Genomic DNA, 23,628 nt, shown 5'->3' on the forward strand with positions numbered 1-23,628 from the left:
AAGACATCAATACAGCAATGTAGAAGAAAGATGATTTTAAGCTAGTGCAATGAGATATGAATCATCAGGAAGCAAATGATGTGTTACAAAAATAAAATAAATAAAAAATAAATATTCATCTCAGCCTGCAATCAAGCTTCACAATCGGGCTAGTTTGGGGTTCAAAACATCTCTGAACCTATGATTTCTGCATGCTTTAACATTAAATCCATTATTCTTCAGTCTGTTCTTCAAGAACATTAATAATAGGACACTTTTATTACCTGCTTTAAACAGTTTGGACTCTAAAATTTACAGTGCACAATAACTCAGCTCCATTTTAAATACGGTTTTATACAGAAAAAATACATCAGTACATAAGGCATCAAAGCAGAACACTGAATCAGTTGAATACACTCCCCAGAGAGTCTGTGAACCAACGAAAAACGTTCAAAATAAACATCCATCAGAGATTAGCGTTCAAAAAAGCAACTCGGTCTAAAATAATGAACGATTTTGAGCTCGAGATGATCATTCCATAAAATGAATTCAAGTCTTCACTAAAGTTTCGCTGCGTGACGTGCGGGTGTCATGATGTCATCGTGTGCGTACGCGTCCAGTCCGTTTCCTGTGTAGACGGAGAGCTCGTCTGTGCTCCCGACACCATTGTTGATCTCTGAAGGATGAAAAGAGCACACAACTTAATAGACTCACAGGGCAGACTTCTCCACTAGGGGGTGATATAGGGTCTCTATTTAAACGAAGAAACATTCACAGAGCCCACAATAACGTTTTTATACTCCAATAAAATATTACAATATGTGTCTGCCCACAGTGATCTGCCTTAAATAGAAACATCTGTAAATAACAACAGAATTTTAGGGGTGTAACGGTACATGTATTCATCCCGAACAGTCACAGTACGGACATCACTGTTCGGTGGATACAGTCAGATGACGAATACAGTCGGCCTCGGGCGATCCACACTCCACTCCAGAAGAGGGTGCGCACGGTAATGCAACACTGTTTGCTAACCGCCAGAATAGGAAAAAACGCAGAAGAACAACAGCAGACGATCTATGCATAGATTTGTAATCTTTCAACCAGTGTTTAAACTGCAGAAAAACATCAATAAAACAGCTTGAGAATAATATCTCACGTAGCATTACATTTACCTCAGGCAAGTCATTTAGTGTCCACAGCATGTTAGTTCACTGGAGAAATTAACTCTAGAGGGGAGCGTTTCACTAAATATATGCACTATATTAGATTATATATTCATTTTATTTACTTTCCCCGTTAGTAATGTCTTAATTATTTCATATGTTAAATAAATTTATCATGAAAACAAGTTAAAAAATGAATTTGAGTAGAAAATAATTGAAAAATAATTTTATAATTAGATTTAGAAGTTCCAAAACCTGCCTTATGTGCAATTTACTTTTTTTTTTTTTTGATTATATCTAAACTGAATGTAATAGTTTTGGCTCTGTTGTTAAATGTAACCTTTAATATTATAGTAATGTGCGAGGAAAGGCTCCCTATATATTTTACAGCATTAACTGATAGATTTTTTTTTTTATCCTTAAGAAAATGTTAATTATATTTGAATTTATTTAAAGAGAGACAATTTGTTCAATAAACCACTTTTTACAAAAAAAAAGAAAAAATAGGCAATTTCATGTTTAGTTTTCTCCCTCCTCATGTACCGAACCATGACTTCAATACAGAGGTACGTACCGAGCCGTCATGTTTGTGCACCGTTACACCCCTAAAATATACATTATATATATATATATATATATATATATATATATATATATATATATATATATACACAGTATATAAAATTAAATGTTATTAATTCAAATTATGTTATTTTGTTTATGTATATATAGATTATTTATATTTATTAATAACTGTATATATATGTACACTACCGTTCAAAAGTTTGGGATCGGTAAGATTTTTAATGTCTTTAAAAGAAGTTTCGTCTGCTCACCAAGACTGCATTTATTTAATTAAAAATACAGTAAAAACAGTAATATTGTGAAATATTATTACAATTTAAAATAACTGTTTTCTATTTGAAACTATTTGAAAATGTAATTTATTCCTGTGATGCAAAGCTGAATTTTCAGCATCATTACTCCAGTCTTCAGTGTCACATGATCCTTCAGAAATCATTCTAATATGCTGATTTGCTGCTCAAGAAACATTTATTGTTTACAATTGTACAAAATATTTGTGTACAATATTTTTTTTCAGGATTCTTTGATGAATAGAAAGTTCAAAAGAACAGCATTTATTTGAAATATAATCTTTTGTTACATTTTAAATGTCTTTACTGCCACTTTTGATTGATTTATTGCATCCTTGCTGAAAAAAAAATAATTTCTTTAAATTCTTCTCAAAAAAATAAAAGTTCTTACTGACCCTAAACTTTTGAACGGTAGTGTATAATGCTACAGAAGCTTTGTATTTCAGATAAATGCTGTTCTTTTGAACTTTCTATTCATCAAGGAATCCTGAAAAAAAAAAAGTATACAACACTTTTTAACATTGATAATAATAATAAATGTTTCTTGAGCAGCAAATCATCATATTAGAATGATTTCTGAAGGATCATGTGACACTGAAGACTGGAGTAATGGTGCTGAAAATTCAGCTTTTCCAACACAGAAATAAATTACATTTTACATTATATTCCAATAGAAAACAGTTATTTTAAATTGTAATAATGTTTCACAATTTTACTGTTTTTACTGTATTTTAATTAAATAAATGCAATCTTGGTGAGCAGATGAAACTTCTTTTAAAAATATTAAAAATCTTACCAGTAGTGTACATACATGCAAACATATACACACACACACATATATACACATTTTTTATATATATATATATATATATATATATATATATATATATATATATATATATATTATATACACACTGTATATATAGAGAGAGAGAGAAATAGATAGACAGATATACACACACATATATACATATATACATATATATATATATATATATATATCTCTGAATACTATGGCATTGTTTTAAGTTTGAAACTTTTCATATAAACAAATGTAATAAATATCAGTAGTTTTAAAGCTGTTAAGATAATTGAAAAACTTTTGTCCAGCAATTTGTATATTCTCAAATGTCAGGATGGCACAACTGCAAACATGGCTCTTTTATTATGAATCGACAAGGTAATAACAGTAAACATAATGCATCATCCAGAGGACTCCAACTGATCCTTGTGGCGGAGTAAAAAGGTTTGTAGATCTTTCTCAAATACTGGTAAAAACTGTTCATTTCAAGTATTGGTAGGTTGGTACACTTTCCGTGTCAGGTGGTACAACTACAGTATATACATACAACTATTTGGTTGTACCACCTGACATAAAAACACTTTGTAAAGTGTTACCATATGCAGATATGAACACTGATATTGGCGGTGCATTATGACTGCCACCAGGAGGCGACGTGTAACAGCCATAAGCAGAGGTCACAGAATGTTCATTTGTACTGTGGCTTTATTATTCAGAGTTTATCTCTACAAAGCTGTGAATCTCACCTGAGAAGATCAGTTTCTCCTTCATAAGGTTGACGTCACGGCTCGGCCGACGCACCGCGCTCAGCATGATCTGCTCAGGGTTGTAGCTGCGCATTCCACTCATTTTCCACCTGAGGAAAAAGATGACGACACACTTCTGAAGTGCCAAAAAGTTCTGGATGTTATTGTGAAACTGAGCATCACATCTTGAGATATTTGATGAGATAAAGTGAGGTAGAAAACTTAAAAGGAGATAAGAACAGAGCTAAGAACTGAGGTAAATGCACAATAATGTGAAAAAATAATTAAAAACTACCTAACAGCATGTTCAAAGAATTCTGTCCCTAAAATACTCATCCTTATTACCTGATCAGGTGATAGCTGAGCAATTTCAGCGTGCAGAGGAGGACAGGCGCATGCAAAGAGCAGAGGACAGCGAGAAGATGGAGGGAAAGTAGATTGCCAAAGAGAAAAGAGCAGAGCCATCAGTTGAAAAGCATCCGGCCGCCCAGCTAAGATATAGCAAGCATGCTAACTACAAAACAATCTAACGTTAATGCCGAGGACTGCTCTGAAAATCAGGCAGGCGTTCGTGCAAATGTGTGAGTGCAGAAAACAACATATCTGACAGTAAAGCCTCTACCGACACAGCAAAAGCATACTGATTCCAATATTAAAAAATATTAAAGGGATAGTTCAAAAAAAAATGAAAATTCTGTCATCATTTACTCATCCTCAAGTTGTTCCAAACCTGTATGAGTTTCTTCTGTTGAACACAAAAGAATATTGGTAATCAAACAAACAGTTGACAGTAGTCATTGACTTAAAAAATACTATGGAAGTCAATGGCTATCGTCAACTGTCTGGTTACCAACATTCTTCAGAATATCTTCTTTTGTGTTCAACAGAAGAAAGAAACTCATACAGGTTTGGAACAACTTGAGGATGAGTAAATGATGACAACATTTTCATTTTTGGGTGAACTATCCCTTTAAGAAACACCTCAAAGCACGTGATAAAAGAGATGCACTTACTTCTGAAATATGAAAATGCCAATGACAATCGCCACAGAGATTAAATCTGAAGTGATCCATATCAGGCCATATTCATCTGCACTCTACAAAACATGTTATAGCAGCAACCTGCCATTAGATATCAATATAAATACATAAAAGAACTTATGAGGAGAAAAACAATATAGTCAGAATAGAATAAAACAGAGTAGAATAGAATAAAATATATATATATATATATATATATATATATATATATATATATATATATATATATATATATATATATATGAGAGAGAGATTGATTCTGCTTTTCATGTATGAATATATATATATATATATATATATATATATATATATATATATATATATATATATATATATATATATATATATATATATATATATATATATATATATATATATGTGAGATACTTCTAGAATTTTACATAAAATGTAAACTTTTAAATGTTGTCTATATTCAGTCTAAAAATAGTATGCAAATAGTATATTATTTTTCTATGAGATTTGCTAGTAGTATGCATGTTTCTTGGAGCTGATATTGGCCACACTTCCTTGTACTAAACAGACGTTTTTCTGATGCAAATGTATGCAACTAGGTTGCATTATTTCCCAATACTGGATTGCTAATCTTGCATCAAATATTATGTATGCCAAGACTCAATTTAGAGACTTTTTGCAAATTTTCTGCGTTGTTTTTAAAGGAAAATTAAAAAATGTGTTAAACAGGGCTAAGATTCAATACATCCTCCTTGGAATCTTACGGCATAATCAAATTAGTCATTAAATGAACATGCGGACAATGTGTAGGACTGAATGACAGGCGTTCCAAATCTGTGGAAAACTGCACAGGGTTCTGTGTAGGCCTGCTTGACTGTGGCCATAGGAGCTAACAGAAGTATGTGAATTGGGATTCAGCCAGGGAGAGAGAGAGATCAGTACCATGATCCAGATAGGATTAGGCACTTTCTTCAGGATGTGTGGAGCATCAGAGGAGACAGATTGAACCCCGCTGCACCACATGAGCGAATAGAGCCACGGCTCGTTCACGGGATACACGTTTACACTCACATTACTGCCAGAAAACTGCCTGCTCACAACACACACACACACACACACACACACACACACACACACACAGGGAAAGAGAGAGAGAAAGTGTGCTTAGTAAAAGTATTGCAGAACAAAACCCCATGCTCTATTTTCATATGAATGAAATAATAAAATGTATATAAATAGAGCAATAAATAATGCACCAAAAATAAAATCTCACATTAAAAACATTAAAATATATATTGTATAAATATAAAACTATAAAACAATGCATTATAAGATATCATAAAGTAATAAAAATAAACAATAATAAAACATCAGTAAAAGACCCATCAATTATCTAAATACATACATTAAAACATCTATAAAATATTAAATAAGTGTAGATGTTATTTCCAATAACTGTATCCCATTTAATTACATATTGTTATTTTAATATACTAAGATTTTACAGGTATTGAGAACATCTGATGTTATATTTCACTGCAAAATGCTTTCAGTATGATATTCAATACAGATTCAGAAAGGCGGATCTGTGCGTGTGTGTACCTGATATCCTGAGCTCTGGCCTGGCTGTAGTGCAGGGTCAGAGTACTGATCCCTCTTTCTTTCAGCTCAGCCACAGGAAGTTTCTCATCTGACGTCTGCTGGAGGAGAGGAACTGCTGCACGCACCTTCTTCCTGTACCAGTCAGGTGTCCACATCACCTAAACATAGAAACAGTAGCTTATTAAGGTCTTTTCTAATCTTAGAAGCTTGTTCAAAATATTTTTCTGAATATTTTTTTTGAACACTGAATATTAAAGTAAAATTTCAACAAGCTATATATACAAAATTTATTAAATAAAAAATATATATATTTTTAGGTAAATTCGTAATTTATTAAAAAGGATTTGGCTGAAGGTCTTTTCTAATGTTAGAAGCTTATTAAGAATATTTTTCTCAATATTTATGATTTAGACTGACTGATATTAGACAAGATTAAAAATATATATATTTTTTAATTAAATTGTAAAAGTATTTTAGATTAATTCTGAGTTAGAAATTGTTTGCCAAATAAATGAATCTAAAATTACATAAATGACATAAAAAATAAATATATACATTAGTAAATCTTAAATATTTTTAAGGTGAATTTAATAAATAAATTATCTGATAACACATTTTCTAATGTTGAAAGCTTATTAAGAATATTTTCTCAATATTTAAGATTTAGACAGAATAATAAGACATTAAAAAAAACATTTCAACAAATTATATCAAAATTAGTAAATAAATTTTTTACATTTAATTTTAAATTTTTAAAAGTATTTTTAGATGAATTCTGAAAAATTCTGAAATTGTCACAAATTAAATTACATAAAAATAATTATGATTTAGACTAAATATTAAGATAACATTTCAACAAACTATATAAAATAAATAAATAAACTGATATTGAAAAAAATATATTTTAACAAATTCCGAATTTTATTAGAAAATATTTGGCTCATAAAATGATGCTAAAGGTCTTTTCTAATTTTAGAAGCTTATTAAGAATATTTTTAGAAATATTTAAGCTTTAGACTAAATATTAAGATAACATTTCGACAAACTGTATGTGTGAAAATAAATAAATACATACATACATACATACATACAGATGTACAGACATACATATGTAATATATTTTTAAAACTCAAATATTGTTAGATAAATTATGAATTTATTTGAAATTATATGGTGCTTTCATAACATGTTGCCCACTTACTTTATAATATTCATATTATTCTGTCATTTCTTACACTGCTAACTGTGCACATGTGTTTTGTGCTCTCACCTGTTCTGGTTGGATGCTGGATCTCTGAATCACCTTCAGTGCATCACTGACCCAGAGCTGGTGCCGGGGATGCTGGGGTGGAGGCCGGCGGAGGCTGAAGATCACAGAGCGGTTCGTTCTGGCAGCCAGACGCAGCAGCTCCGCGAGGCTACACACCGTCTGATTGGTCGTGCGGTTGCGGTCCTTCTCTGACATGTACTGCGCTGTCCAGTACGGATCATCCTGAGGGACAAATAACGTCAATATCTTTGTTATCAGTGAATGCTGACAATAGAAATGAGAAAGGAATAGAATTTAGTACCCTGAGGAACCAAAGTCCAGCATTGAGACTGCGAATCTCTGTCCAGTTAAAGAACGAGGCGTCGTTGTCCTGACGGGCAGGAAACAGTTTGTCCACATTGGTGGTCCTGCGTAGAGTGCGGTCCCTCATCAGAAAGGGCACTCCATCCAGACTGAAAAGTGAAAAAAGCATCCAATCACATAAGAGTCTTCTTATTGAGAGCCAATCAGAGCTGCTGCCACTCTTTTCTCATATTCAAAAAAGGTATTATAAAACAAAATAAAATAAACAGATAAATATTTTTAGATAAATTCACCATTATAAATTATTTGGCTTGTAAAGTATCTTCTAATGTTAGAAACTTACTAAGGATATTTTTGTCAATATTTAAGATTTAGACTGACTAATAAAACTAAAATAAATAAATATAAAAAAAAAAAAAAAGAATTCATAATTTATTAGAAATTATTTGGCTTATAAAGTATCTTCTAATGTTAGAAACATTAATATTTTTTTCTCAATATTTAAAGATTATTAGACATTCTAATAAGACAAAAAAAATAAATACATACATACATAAATAAATATTTTTAGATAAATTCATAATTCATTAGAAATTATTCGGCTCAAAAAGTATCTTCTAATGTTAGAAACTTATTAAAGGATATTTTTTTTATCAATATTTAAGATTTAAAAGATTTAAGATTTATCTAATAAAACTAAATAAATAAATGTTTTTTGATAAATTCATAATTCATCAGAAATTATTCAGCTCAGTATCTTCCAATGTTAAAAACTTATTAATATTTTTCTCAATATTTAATATATAGACTCACTAATAAAACAAAATAAATAAATAAATAAATATTTTTAGATAAATTCATAATTCATTAGAAATTATTCAGCTCAGTATCTTCCAATGTTAGAAACTTATTAAGAATAATTTTCTCAATATTTAATATATAGACTCACTAATAAAACAAAATAAATAAATAAATATTTTTAGATCAATTCATAATTCATTAGAAATTATTCGGCTCAAAAAGTATCTTCTAATGTTAGAAACTTATTAAGAATATTTTTATTCTTAAAATTTAAGATTTAGACTGAATAATAAGACATAATAAACAATATTTCAACAAAATACATACATTTTTAAATCTTAAATATTTTTAGATCAATAAAATAAAAGATGATTAATTGAAAACGGTATATGAAATTTCATAAAAAACAACAAAATGGATACCTAATGGTAACATCTGCTTCCAAGGCAGCTACTTTCTGTTGCAGTGCTTTACTAAAGGACATAATCGTGTGTTCTGGAGCGAGCTGAGAGAGAGAGAGAGAGAGAGAGAGAGAGAGGCAGTGTAAAATGTGAGTTACTGTCTTAACACTCCTTTGAAGAAGTCAAACAAACAGGTTTAAGCTTCACTGTACAATCGGCTTAATGTTTAGAGTAAGTGTAAGTGTTACTCTCTACAGCGGAGATAATTCCAGATCTTACTATTTGTTGGTAAACGTCAGAAAGTAACCACAAACAAGCCATGACACACAGCCCTTGGGCTCAAACAAGGTCAAACAATGTTCCAGCATGGAAAACCAGGATTCTGAAACTCACCATTGGAGCTCCACGACGGCCAATGACAGCAGGACGAGGACCGAGCTTCGACCGATCCATGATGCATGGAGAAGAGATGAAGAGGGGAACCAGATACAAAACCAAGAGAACGCTCACATAAAGCACCAGCGTTACAACCTGGAGTCCTGAACAAACATATGCATGTCAGAAAATACACAACTGTTCAAAAGGTTGGGGTCAGTAAGATTTTTTAATATACTTGAAAGATGTCTTTTATGATCACCACGACTGCATTTATTTAATCAAAAATACAGCAATACTATGAAATATTATTGTAATTTAAAATAACCGTTTTCTATTTCAATATATTTTAAAATGTAATTTATTCCTGTGATGGCAAAGCTGAATTTTCAACATGATCCTTCAGAAATCATTATAATATGTCGATTCAGTGCTTAAAAGTGCAATATGTAAAAATTCTGTCCGCTAGAGGTCGCTAGAGGCCTATTCAAAACAAAGGCGTAGCTTGATGACGCCAAGTTTGAGCGCAGAATCTCGGGACATGTGGTCTTCACCTCAACAGCCGGTGGAAACAATCGGGATAGGACTCGGGAAGAAATCATGTTCATGGATGCGATTATTAACATTACTGTAGTACGAAGCAGAGCAGGGCTGAGAGCAGAGGAACTTTTATTATGCCGCAGTCGCCGGCGCCGCTTCCGTCATGAGTATGAGTTAACGCAGCTCTGTTTATCATATTAGATACATTTGAGTGTGTTGAAAATGATGTTATAACGTTACTCTGTGCGTTCACTCGGCAGCTGCTGTGAGACACTTGTTTGAGACACACTGCAGTAAGCTAGATCGATATTAGAATATCATATTAAATGGGATGGGCTGTGTTGATAAATGGCATGCAATTAAACGTATTGTATGATGGAGAAAATTGTGTATTACTGTTACTAAAAATAAAGCTGCATCTGATTATGCTATGTTAGCTACTTGACAAAATAGTGTTTTTCTCTGAGGCATGGTAAAGCATGGTACTCGCAAAAAAATCAAGAAAATTAGATTTAAACAATAAGACTAAACCTGTTGAGCTATATAAAACAATTAGTTTTCTGTCTATAAACGTAACCAAACAGTTCCCTTGTCTATTAAAACATGTAATATATTAAAGCGTCTTTGGTGTTTCCATGGTTTCTCACACGTCCCTGAGCCTTGGTTAAAATTGCAATTTTCTCACGATTTACAAATAGTTGGAAACATTTGGGATATTTTAAGTACTCAAGTGAACAAAATATATAACACTGGCCTAGTGGTTTTTGGATATTTTACTGCAAAAATCTTACATATTGCACCTTTAAGTAACATTTATTATTATTTTCAATGTTTAAAACAGTTGTGGAAACTGTGATTTTTGTGGAATAAAAATGCACAAAAAAATAACAATTAACTGTGATTTATTAATTTATTACTGTAGGGGTGCCTGATTCAAATTATAGTCGTCCTGGCTCTGACCCGGTCTGTCATTTCCCCCTACATGACCTTCAACTCACTTGATCTTTCTCCGCGTACCACCTGACCGGCGATGACCCACCCTAATGCTGTGACCACAGCTAAAGCCCCGATGTGCAGGAATGGCCCTGTGAACTACACCAGTAAAAACATGAGACAGATGAAACTTTCAAATATCACACTACAGTTAAAAAAATAAATAGAACTTAAATTAACTGTCAATTAAGACCTCCAAGACATTGGACAGAAATATGCTGATGAGGTTGATCCAACCTGCAGAGAAATGACGACAATGTCCCATTCGTCCTGCCAGAAATCGTCAACGGACACAACTCCTGTTATGGTGGTGAGTAGAATAGCCAAAACTACAATCTGTGAGAAACAAAATGTTTTAAATGTACATTCAGAACCTCAGTTTGGCTTTAGACTTAAACAGACTAACAAACAGGCTCCATCTCACCTTATGGATCCAGTATAAATTAAGCTGCTGCCCCAGTGCAATGTGACAAAGTGCAAGAATCTGGAAAAAAATAAAAAAATAAAAAAATAATATTTATTTATTATTATTTATAATAATAAATAAGAATTTAGGGGGTCACGAGTATGAGCTGAAGAAACTGCTTCCATCCACATCCATCCATCATATACGTACTCCAGAGCCATGTGGAGTACGTATACGATGGATGGATGTGGATGGAAGCAGTTTCTTCAGCTCATACTCATGACCCCTGTTCACTTCCATTATAAAGCTTGGATGCGTCAGGATATTTATTAGCATTTCTCCGATTGTATTCATCAGAAAGAAGAAAGTCATATACACCCCCCCCCCCCAAAAAAAAAAAAAAAATTATATGTATATATATATTTATATATATATATATATATATATATAAGTTTTAGGTAATTTCTGACCATGGACAGTTTCCTTGAAGCAACCTGTAGTTAAGTTCTTCAAACATAAATGCAAAGGTAATCAAAGACACAATGCTAGACATTTGCGACATTTGCGAAAATGAAAAGGCCATGAAAGGTTTAAAGGCACTGCTCGCTTTCTCTGTTGCGTGTGCGTGTGAGAAAAGCGCTCACCATTAAAAATGCAGTGTAAGTGAATCCTGTGAGTGTTGTGGCAAGAATAGGGACTGTGCCATCCTTCCAAACGGCCGAACGATTATATAACAACCTGCCAGAGAAAAAGGGGGAAGGGAGAAAGATGGTTTTTCCAACCCTTAGTATGTAAAATTAATTCAGAAACTTGTTATGCAATCCAATTTTTGCAATTATAATGAACAGTAAACCGTGCAATTAAACTAGTTACTCATAGTAAACTCATACACATGCTCTAGCAATGAAATGTGTAATCACAGGGTTGATGTCAGTTTCGAGGCGAGAACACACAGCAGGGTCCAGAGTTAATGACCAGCTGATGTCACTTCCAAAACAGCAGGTTCCTTAAACACCAGGCTGAACTCACCAGTTGAACTCGTTGTAGTCATTACGAGCCTCCAACCAGAAGTAGGACCAGATGAGGAGGAGGAGAAATGAACAGCAGAGGAGGAAGAACCATGAACATTCCCACTGAAAAGCAAAAACAGGAAGTGATGTACACACACATGCACTGTAGGACATAATCTCTGTATGAGACAGACACTTAGGCCCTGTTTACATCTGGCATTAAGATGTGTTTTGGTCGATCGGATCATAAGTGGACGACACTAAATACAGGTGTAAACGGGGTCTGAAATGTTTTGAAAACACATTCAACCAGATTGCTTTCATAGTGTAGACGCTCATGTGGTCGAAAGGGTTAAAACCTCGACCACCTCTCCACCTACTGACCTAACAAAAACATTATGGGAAGCACACTAACCAAACTTGGCTAAAGACCCAAGTTTGCTTTGAAGACAAAAAATGTACCAAGCACAATGTTCTCTCATCATTCCGGATTTTTAACACACACTCACAGAGTTTTGCGTCTTCTTGCAGTTGACAGAGCAGAAATGAAAGCTGCTGCTCTCCGTATGATTTTCCATCGTCTCCGGGCGCGTTCATACTGTATGTAAATTGCGCAAGCTTATTTTGTCCATTAGATTGGAAGATATGAAAAAACCCTTACATTTACCCACCCATAAACCCTCCGCTTGAAGAAATCAGGACAGAAGTGATTGAAAGTGGACAAAAGAGACAGATTAAAACACCAGGTGTAAACTTCGTCTACTTGTGATCCGATCGACCAAAATGGATCTTAATACCAGGTGTAAACATTTCATTTCACTCTTTATATCCTTCACAACATGTTCACATTATCCAAAACCCCATTTATCACATATAAAGAGTGGCAAGGGAAGGTAAAATGCCGCCGAGGTCAAACACGTAGCTTTTAAGATGCTTTAATGTTTTAGAGAGCATATTAAATTGTGAGCTTAAGTAACTACTAATAAGTTTAAGATGGCAATTAAATTCCTTCACCATAGAAACCACACAGCGTTCCACAGCAAATTACAGCAGCAATGGATCATTTTCAGCACAGCAAGATCTTTCAAAGAGAGAGAGAGAGAGAGAGAGAGAGAGAGAGACATTGCCTGGCACCAAAGCATGTTTCCTGGGAGACCAAACAAGGTCGCTGTTGGAGATAGAGAGGGCGGAGCTTCATTGTTCCGTTAACAGGAGTTAAAGGGTGATGTAATAACGATCCGACTTGTCTTGGCTCACCTGATGCTGATAGTGTAAAAGATCTCACTCAGTGATTGGGAATGTCATGTAGATATTATATAATTTATGTATGATTCTCAAATGTTATTCAGTAACCTGTGACATACTGCAGAAAAAGGGGTTACTTCGAATAATATTATAAATTAATAATTTAAAAATTTAAAAATTAAATGTGTAATTATTATTGAAGATGTTATTATTTAAAAATTATAATAATTTTATTTTATTTTAATTTAAATAAATAATAATAACAACCAAAAGGCTCAATTTCCTTTATGTACGAGTCATTATAATAATTACATTTTATTTTAATTTAAATAAATAACAAAAAGGCTCGATTTCCTTTATGTATGAGTCATTATAATAATTACGTTTTATTTTAATTTAAATAAATAATAATAACAACCAAAAGGCCCAATTTCATTTATGTAGGAGTCATTATAATAATTAAATTTTATTTTAATTTAAATAAATGATAATAATAACCAAAAGGCTCAATTTCCTTTACGTACGTGTAAATGATATGAGCTCGTAAGCTTTGTTAGTGGAAGGAAAAGCGGCAAGCACCTGAAACAATCTCACAATGACTGGAGTTTCTGTAGTGAATCTGTCAGATATCAGTTTTCATTTGGGCAAGGATGTAATCAAATATTCAAAAGTTTTTTATTAAAGGGGACCTATTATGCAAAATTCACTTTTATAAGGTGTTTGAACACAGATGTGTGTCTGCAGTGTGTGTAAACGACCAGCTTAAAATGGTTAAAATTCACACACTCCTTTTTTTTATAATCTCCATAAATCATAAATGGTCTCAGATTTCCCTCTACACTTACATAAGAGTAGGGAAGCCCCGCCCATGACTGATGATGATCTACCCTATTAGCTTAGCTCCTCCCCTGACTGAGCTGTACACTGTCCGCCATGTTTATCTCTTCACCATAGCATTTAACAGCAGAATTCATGTCAGAAATGTATTCTTTTTAAAGCTAGTAAAGTTATTTAAAAGAAGAGAGTGATTATCTGTTTTTCTTTTGCTGTTTGGTTCATATTAACAGCATAAACAGCAGTAGATAGCCTACTGTGTATTATCCTGCAGTCACTTTAATATGCAGATCTAATAAACACGTGATTTCTTTCCCTGCTGTTTATGTTCACAAACATTACCGACTCTGTTTTGGGATCTTTGTGTGTATTTGACAGTTTAAGTGCAATAAGTCGTGTAAGAGAAATCAGTTTAATACCCGCAGGATGCACCATCTGACAGCCAGCTTTCGGTGCACATGCTTCGGTGTCTGCGCTCAGAAAACCATACATCAGAAGTTTAAACTGTTATGGCTTTAAATCACATGCAAATAATAAACTTTCATGATGGCAAAGAACTGCAATGTCACTGTGATAGAGATGATAATCAAAACCAAACAGATGTTTTGTTAGTTTTTGTCAGAGTATCTGAGGCACGAGATGTACAAACTCCGCCCTCTTCTGGAAAGCGGGGTGGGGAGCAGCAGCTCATTTGCATTTAAAGGTACATGCATGAAAACAGCATGTTTTTCCTTCCATTCAAAAATGGGCATTTAACAACATGGTATAATAAATGATCTGTGGGGTATTTTAAGCTGAACCTTCACAGACACATTCTGTGGACACCTGAGACTTAAATTTACATCTTGTTAAAAGGGGCATAATAGGTCCCCTTTAAAGGTGCCATCTAATGTTTTTTACAAGATGTAATATAAGTCTAAGGTGTCCCCTGAATATGTCTGTGAAGTTTCAGCTCAAAATACCCCATAGATTTTTTTTAATTAATTTTTTTAACTGCCTATTATGGGGCATAATTAGAAATGCGCCGATTCAGGCTGCGGCCCCTTTAATTGCTCGCGCTCTCCGCCCCCTCCTGAGCTCTCGACTCTATCATTGCATAAACAAAGTTCACACAGCTAATATAACCCTCAAAATGGATCTTTACAAAGTGTTCTTCATGCATGCTGCATGCATACATCGGATTATGTGAGTATTGTATTTATTTGGATGTTTACATTTGATTCTGGGGTCATACATATTAATGATCCCGACTGTTACGTAACAGTCGGTGTTATGTTGAGATTCGCCTGTTCTTCGGAGGTCTTTTAAACAAATGAGATTTACATAAGAAGGAGGAAACAATGGAGTTTGAGACTCACTGTATGTCATTTCCATGTACTGAACTCTTGTTATTTAACTATGCCGAGGTAAATTCAATTTTTAATTCTAGGGCACCTTTAAAGTATAAAGATGAATCAATTGATTTAGTAACAAGTTCATTCAGTTTTCCAGGATTTGTCAAACCGTAAATCATAAAACTAATTTGCTCATGAATTATATCTTAGACTATACTGGTTGTACTGTACATTTCTGCATGCAACACAAAAGAAAGCCATGTTATTTGCCACTATTTCACAGTACATGAATCTGTTGGGTAACACAAGGTGCAGAGAGACATCTAAGTTCAGTTACCAGATCAGATGGCTCGCATCCTGCTGGCATGCAGACTTTCAGAACCCAAAAAGACCTTTCACTCCTCCGGAGGTGAGGAAGAGATCTAATGACCACGTCCCGAGATTCTGTAGGTGTTTCATTCAGATGCAGGGTGAATTAGGGTAACTGAAATTTACTGTGATTCTCACCCCAATCCAGTTAGAATATTCTAATGTTTTGATATGCCAATGAGGCTTTTTTTTATGTTTTTGAAGAAAGAAGTCTTTTATGCTCACCAAGGCTGCATTTATTTGATCTGTTTTCTAGTGTTTTCTATTGAAATAGATTTTCAAATGTAATTTATTCCTGTGAGGCAAAGCTGAATTTTCAGCATCATTACTCCAGTCTTCCATGTCACAACATTTATTATTATTATCATCAATGTTGAAAACAGCTGTGCTGCTGCTGCTTAATATTTTTGTGGAAACTGATTTTTTTAAGGAATATTTGATGAATAGAAAGTTCAAAAGAACATGATTTATTTGAAATAGAAATATTTTGTAATATTATACATTTCTTTACCGTCACTTTTGATCAAGTTATAGGACAGCTTCCGCCAGACCGTATTCCGTATTCAACTTACAAAAAAACGTAACTGACGTAGGACGTAGCGTAAACATTTTGAACTGTGAGAGGTGTTACGCTTTCTTCGCAAGTTGAATATGGAAGGCGGTCTGGTGAAAGCTAATTATTTTACTTTATAATGTGTTAGATATGGTTATTTTTCTTACACAAACATCACTTCAGAAGGCCTTTATTAACCGTGTGGAGTACGTTTATGATGGATGGATGCACTTTTTTGAGCTTCAAACAGGTGGTTTCCGTGCACTGCCATTATAAAGCCTGGGAGCATCAGGGTGTTTATTAATATAACTCCAATTGTGTTCATCTGAAAGAAGAAAGTCATATACACCTAGGATGGATTGAGAGTGAGTAAATCATGGGGTAATTTTCATCTGATCTACTAATCCTTCTTTCAAAAACAGAGCTAAGTGTTTCACAGCACCCAGTGTCCAGATGACCTCAATTTGACTGACAATTTAACAATACTGAAAAATAATGTGATTGCATTATGAATATTAGGATCAATGGCTATCATTTCCAACAAAAAGACTCTTTCTTTTGACTAACATGCAGACTGGGAGAGGACAGGGCATTATGGTATGCGTGTCCGCCATATGGACGCAGGTGTTTATAAACAGAGAGATGAGGGGATTAGAGGTTAGCATTATAGCATCTTATTTTACACCAATGAAGCTTTTCACCAACTCTGACATTTCAAAGACCACAATAACAGTCATCTGACATGCCTTAAATCCACTTCCCAACATAAACAACTCGCATAAAGTTTTCCACACACCCTGATAGAGAATTTAATAATGGACTGACTCATGTTTTATTTGTCATGTGGATTGTAGCGCAGTCACTCTACAGCAAAGGACACATTTGACTGTTCTGTTCATTCATTCTGCACTGCTGACAGCTGCTAATCCCTCAATCCAATCAGCTCCTCCAGACTGGCTCATGAGCACATCGGGTAGGACTCATCATCACCGTGCTCTAATTATAGAGTAGATGGGGCCAGCAGTAATGACACGGAGCACGCCAGCCAATCACAGGGCTTCTGATGAGTTTGTTCTCAATGCTGAGGTGTTTCTTTAGAGAGTCTGTTCAAATGAAAAAATGAACTAATCGCCGTGGGTGTGCATGTGCGTTCACTCCTGAAGGAGACTTTTTTTGTTGTTAACTTGTGGGGAGGTGAAAACAAGGAACACAACCCACAAACTGAATCATTGCAAGCTTCAAACCAGACAGAATATGGAATGAATAAACAGATCAGATTAGAACTAGCATTCTGCTAACTGCACAGTATATGTAAAAAATGTATTATATACAAGTCCCAGATCAGAACCCCTGGATAAACTGAGCTTGATTTTTAATCTTTAAATCAATGATTGTTCCTACATTTAAGCTTGATACCCTATGAATATTAGAAGACTTTCTGTACAGATTAGATAAGGGGTGATTTCCAATCTGACTGCGGCTCAGTTCAGGTCATAACATTTGATCGCTGCGCTGGAATGGATGCTCGGTTAAAATAACGGGCATTTCTGGTTGAATAACTTTGCTAAATAATGTCAGTATCCAGTTTGGTGTCACCAGACATTGAACGGACAAGTCAAAGAGAGTCTGAGAGACCTGACTAAGCCTCTCGCTGTGTTGTATACAGATTGGAATTGACCTACAACACGTCCTCCGGGGAATCTGAAACCCTGGCTTGAGTTTCTCTCTGTCTGATAGAGAGACAGTCAGACAGCAGAGGAGAAAGCGAAGGGACTTCATTACAGAAAGCCAAGTTGCCCTTCGGGTCTGCTGTCAGCCTTTAAAGGGTCATGAAACTCCCTGTTTCAGCATCAGTCAGTTCTCACCACAGTTTTGAAAAATGCTACAAAAGTCAGCTTGGTAAGATGGAATGGAGAGGGAAGGGGGGAGGCCGATAACACAGACAGTTTTATTTAGCTCTCATTGAGTTAAAAGCATCAAAGCTTCCTACAAAGGCACGCCGCAATGTACCAATACACGCAATACAATATACACAAGCTCACCGTAAATTAAACAAATAGAGACATCTCATGTGACTGCTATAATTTAACGCACAAATAAAAGCATAGCAGTCCGCATTTGTACTCAGCAACAGAAATATAGATTAACGTGCTGTTGCACGTTCAATAACTTTGAAGGCTTATTTTGCACCATTTTCATAATCCATTTGATCGGTTAAAGGGCCGTAAAGACCAGTTACACTCCTCCCAGTGTGGATGAATCGCGTTCGTGTCAAAGACTAAAAGAACTTATGTGACGCAGAAACTCGAACAAAGCCAAAACAGTAATTTTTGACCTATTACTGCATCTCTCAATATTGTATGCAATCGCAGTGTTTGAAACACCAGTCATAGGAAATCAACGCATGCTGCGGTGAATAATTAAGCGAGGCGTCTTCTCATAGGATAAGGGCACACAGTCTTATTAATAATTATGGGACACTGATGAGTCATTGATGTACTATAGAGGGTATGCATTGACGTAACTTTCCTGCCGGAACACGCCCCCTCAGCCAGACTGAGTGGCAAAAGAGCCTGCTGCATGACTGGATTTAATAGGGGAAACTGCAAAAACACGAGTAAAACAAACAATTAAACTAAAGGTTAGACTCGATAGTGTTCCAGTAATCATGGATATTGACATACAGCCAGTAATCCTGTTTCTAGACATTTATATGTGCCTGATTTTGACGCCGGGGAAATACATAAAGCAAATTTGCAGTAAACGCTTTATATAATATAGGTAGGTCTAAAGCCCAAAGTGTAGTTCATTTCTTACACATACGCAAGGGTCAGTATACAGTCACATGAAATTAATTTTCATCATCAGAAGAGTATGCGCAGACCGGAACACATGCAAGCTACAGCGATGATGGAGGCCTATATAGATAACAGATGCGAAGTGCGAAGAGGTTAGAAAGTACCCTCATTTGTACAACTCTAGCATGAAAGAATACAAAGATGTTTGCATGGGTTGTAACTTGTGGCGAGAGATTGCTCAAAACTGCGCATGTGTTGAATGCCTACGAGTCAAATAAAGTATATTTTCAAAGGCTGTGTGTTCGACTGTGCGCGTACATTAGCGTACGCGTAAAAAAAAACGAAGTAAACCCAAGGCTTTAATCTGGGTGATCACATATATCAATGTTATACCTGTATATATCATCCAGCCCTAAAACTTGTAGGGCTAGTTTCACAGACAGGGCTTAGGCTATGCCAGGATTTAGCTTTATTTCAATTAGGGTATTTAAAGGTGCCCTAGAATTCAATATTGAATTTATATTGGCATAGTTGAATAACAAGAGTTCAGTACATGGAAAAGACATACACTGAGTTTCAAACTCCATTGTTTCCTCCTTCTTATATAAATCTCATTTGTTTAAAAGACCTCCGAAGAACAGGCGAATCTCAACATAACACCGACTGTTACGTAACAGTCGGGATCATTAATATGTACGCCCCCAATATTTGCATATGCCAGCCCATGATCGAGGCATTAGACAAGGGCAGAACGTCTGGATCTGTGCACAGCTGAATCATCAGACTAGGAAAGCAAGCAAGAACAATCGCGAAAAATGGCAGATGGAGCGATAATAACTGACATGATCCATGATAACATGATATTTTTAGTGATATTTGTGAATTGTCTTTCTAAATGTTTCATTAGAATGTTGCTAATGTACTGTTAAATGTGGTTAAAGTTATCGTTTATTACTGTATTCACGGAGACAAGAGAGCCGTCGCTATTTTCATTTTTAAACACTTGCAGTCTGTATAATTCATAAACACAACTTCATTCTTTATAAATCTCTCCAATAGTGTGTAATGTTAGCTTTAGCCACGGAGCACCATCAAACTCATTCAGAATCAAATGTAAACATCCAAATAATTACTATACTCACAGGAATCGAAGCATGCATGCAGCATGCATGACGAACATCTTGTAAAGATCCATTTTGAGGGTTATATTAGCTGTGTAAACTGTGTTTATGCTGTTCAAGGCAAGCGCGAGCTCCGGGGGAGGGGGAGCGGGAGATTTAAAGGGGCCGCAACCTATATATCGGTGCATAGTTAATGATGCCCCAAAATAGGCAGTTAAAAAAATTAATTAAAAAAAATCTATGGGGTATTTTGAGCTGAAACTTCACAGACACATTCAGGGGACACCTTAGACTTATATTACATTTTTTAAAAAGAAGTTCTAGGGCACCTTTAAGTAGCTTTTATAAACATACCCTAGAAAAAAAAAAAACATACATTTTAGTCTAGGACTAGCTTAAGCCTTGTCTGTGAAACCGGGGGATACAGTTTTTGTCAGTGTTGTTTATTTAAAAACAACCAATTTTGCAGAATATAAGATGGTAAATCTTTTAATTGATGAGTTTTCAATACATTATATAACAATACAATATATAGGGTATGATTTTACCCCAAAATTCAACATATTGACAAAATGATAACTGCAAATCCATGTTTCGCTGCCTGGAGTCCAGTTGTTTCTGTGGATTGCAGCCATCCATTTGCTTCTCTTTTCTTTAGCTTTCGGCAGTCTGTAAAAATACACCTCAGATTTCTTGTCAAATCTATTTGTAGTCTCAATCGCAAAGCTCTTACCCGTTTTGAATGTGTTTTGTGTGTTTTTCGTGGCATTCACGCTGAAAACCAAAAAACAAATGCTGCCACTCAGTATTTTTGCCTCTCAATGGGTGTAACTGCAGTCGCTTCGGTCAACGGTGACGTCACCTGCATACCCTCTATAGTAGAAGGAAACGTCACCTCCACCACACGAAGATGAATTTAAACGCAAAAGTTGAAAATAGCGCAAAAAAGATTAAAATTCACAACAGTTAAAACTAAGGAATGGTAACATTGTCTTCTATGATGTTCAACACACAAAACTTTAGTTTAGGGTTTCATGACCCTTTAAAAGTATATCCAGCAAAACATTTATGACCATACATTGGCAAAAACGACCAGAGAAATGTGTCAGTATCGTCAAAGTGGATCCATATCTATGATCCAGAGGTGTGGGAATCATAGATGGCATCTGACACTGCAAAGCTCCACTAACTCGGTTAGAGTTAAGCTTTACACAACTTCCCACAGGAATTAATTGAATTTTCCACAAACAGTGTGATTTTCAGTAAAATGTGCTAATACAGTAAATTGATTAAAAAAAATTATACAGCAACATTATTCTGTATAATGTCCTATCATTCGGTTTCTATGTGGTTAGAATACAATGACTTCTCCCACAATTGATGATGCTGTGGTTACCTTGGAGCTGTCGTCATGGGAGCGTTGGTACCGTTTCCAGCGGCAGCCGTAGATCCCGGTCAGACAGGACAGACACAGTTGTCTCTCATACACCTGTAACGGTTGGTGTTTCACCATAGTCAGGCCACAGCTGATCTGCAGACATCCCACTCACACACTGCAGACCTGGAGGGACGAGACACATCTGTGAGAAATGGCATTATCCGTAACAAGACATTGAGATGAAACCCTGTCTTCAACTAAATTATACTGTCAGTGTTGACATTGCACTGAAAAACCAGTGGAGGATTTAGCCGTTTAGCTTTGAGTCTGGGAAACTTGCCTTAGATAAACATACCAGAGAAAATCCTACAGCGCCGGAGCATAAACATCACGTCAGTAATAAATGAAGGAATCTGTAGGTCAACAGTAATGTGAGTTAACCTTGTCATTTTATGCCAAGTAAAATGAAAAGTACAAAATCTTTTCATAATGAAACTATCATGGATAAGACAGGAAATGACATCAAACAGCAGCTGAAAACAATGGCAACACAACTGGCAGCACTTAAACAAATACAATTAAAACACATTTATGGACCATTTGTTTTAATTCATTGTTTCATTGTTATTGGATATTTAAATGTACTTTTAGATTTAGATTACCTTTGCTGTCATCTAATGCTCAAAGTTAAAAAACAATTGGTAGAAATGACAATTTTCACCTGAGATTTGGAGCCAATTTACAGGGGTGTAGAAATGACTTTAGAAAGATGGCAGCATCATTTTTTTTTTTTATTTATACACAGAGATTGGTAGATCTATAGCAATCTTTGTTGCACTATATGCCAAAGGTGACAGTTCAAAAATTGCAAAAAGCACTTGTGTTTTTTGCCTCAAGTGTGCATGCCTGCAACTCAAGAAGTATTAAAGATATCTTAATATCCTTTTAAATTCTGGTTCTTAACTAACTTTCCTTCATTTTAAAGGCCCTCAATGGTTCAATTCCAGAGAAAAGGGGATCTTAATGCGGCTCCATGAGTAAAATGGTAAATTGTACACATTTTCAGTGGTCAAAAACAAAATGTGGGTCACTTTGCATAAAGCTGACACTTTTTTTCTTTTAAAGAGGAATATCTGAAGAACAAATTATGTTGAAACTAGAAATGTATCTCGTGTGTTTTTCTATCAACTTAATTGCATAAAACATACCTGTCTGAGTGCCATAAATAATGACACGGAATGACCCAATAATAATGTAATATAACACTACTAAATGCAAATTTTAATTTTTTTTTTTTTTTTTTTTTTTTCATTTTTCATACTTTGCATTATAATGTTGAGATGCCTAAATTCACTTGTAGCATTTTAAAACTTTTTTGTGTGCATATGTTTTATTTTTTATTTCACTTATGCAAAGTAGTTTAGAAGAATTTTAGCATCAGCCATTTATTGGTTATCGGCCATAAAATTAAAATAATTATCGGCTTATAGGTATCGTGTAAAAATGTAAATACTGGTGCATCCTTGCTAAAAAAATGTAAATGTAGATTTTCTATTTCTATTCATTCAAAATTAAGAAGTACTGATCATTTTGGACATACAAGTAACTCATAAATAAAAAAGAATATACAGTTATTCCACCATCCTGGCCAACCAGATAAGATCTAGCTGGATCACAAGATTTCTTGGCAGATTTGTGTGCAATTTGCATCTGA

The 23,628-nt window shown here is 34.7% G+C and overlaps 1 protein-coding gene across 2 annotated transcripts in view; it reads right to left on the bottom strand.

Moving 5' to 3' along the window:
- Positions 1 to 20: 20 nt before the first annotated feature.
- gdpd5a (glycerophosphodiester phosphodiesterase domain containing 5a) overlaps positions 21 to 23,628 on the bottom strand; it is a 37,800-nt gene continuing 14,192 nt past the window's right edge. Inside the window, exons 2-17 of one of the 2 annotated variants that reach the window (XM_048180919.1) lie at positions 21,933 to 22,097; positions 12,302 to 12,405; positions 11,917 to 12,010; positions 11,291 to 11,350; positions 11,104 to 11,202; positions 10,872 to 10,965; positions 9,352 to 9,497; positions 8,980 to 9,062; positions 7,755 to 7,905; positions 7,454 to 7,675; positions 6,184 to 6,341; positions 5,524 to 5,671; positions 4,582 to 4,664; positions 3,914 to 3,928; positions 3,569 to 3,678; positions 21 to 655 (exon numbers count right to left, since the gene is read on the bottom strand). In XM_048180919.1, the coding sequence (XP_048036876.1) occupies positions 540 to 655; positions 3,569 to 3,678; positions 3,914 to 3,928; positions 4,582 to 4,664; positions 5,524 to 5,671; positions 6,184 to 6,341; positions 7,454 to 7,675; positions 7,755 to 7,905; positions 8,980 to 9,062; positions 9,352 to 9,497; positions 10,872 to 10,965; positions 11,104 to 11,202; positions 11,291 to 11,350; positions 11,917 to 12,010; positions 12,302 to 12,405; positions 21,933 to 22,049 (1,800 nt within the window). In that variant the 5' untranslated portion in view covers positions 22,050 to 22,097 and the 3' untranslated portion in view covers positions 21 to 539. The remainder of the gene's footprint in view (positions 656 to 3,568; positions 3,679 to 3,913; positions 3,929 to 4,581; positions 4,665 to 5,523; positions 5,672 to 6,183; positions 6,342 to 7,453; positions 7,676 to 7,754; positions 7,906 to 8,979; positions 9,063 to 9,351; positions 9,498 to 10,871; positions 10,966 to 11,103; positions 11,203 to 11,290; positions 11,351 to 11,916; positions 12,011 to 12,301; positions 12,406 to 21,932; positions 22,098 to 23,628) is intronic. The other variant, XM_048180920.1, reaches the window with a different exon arrangement.

The sequence above is a fragment of the Megalobrama amblycephala genome, linkage group LG2 (assembly GCF_018812025.1).
Source record: "Megalobrama amblycephala isolate DHTTF-2021 linkage group LG2, ASM1881202v1, whole genome shotgun sequence".
NCBI classification, from domain to species: Eukaryota; Metazoa; Chordata; class Actinopteri; order Cypriniformes; family Xenocyprididae; genus Megalobrama; species Megalobrama amblycephala.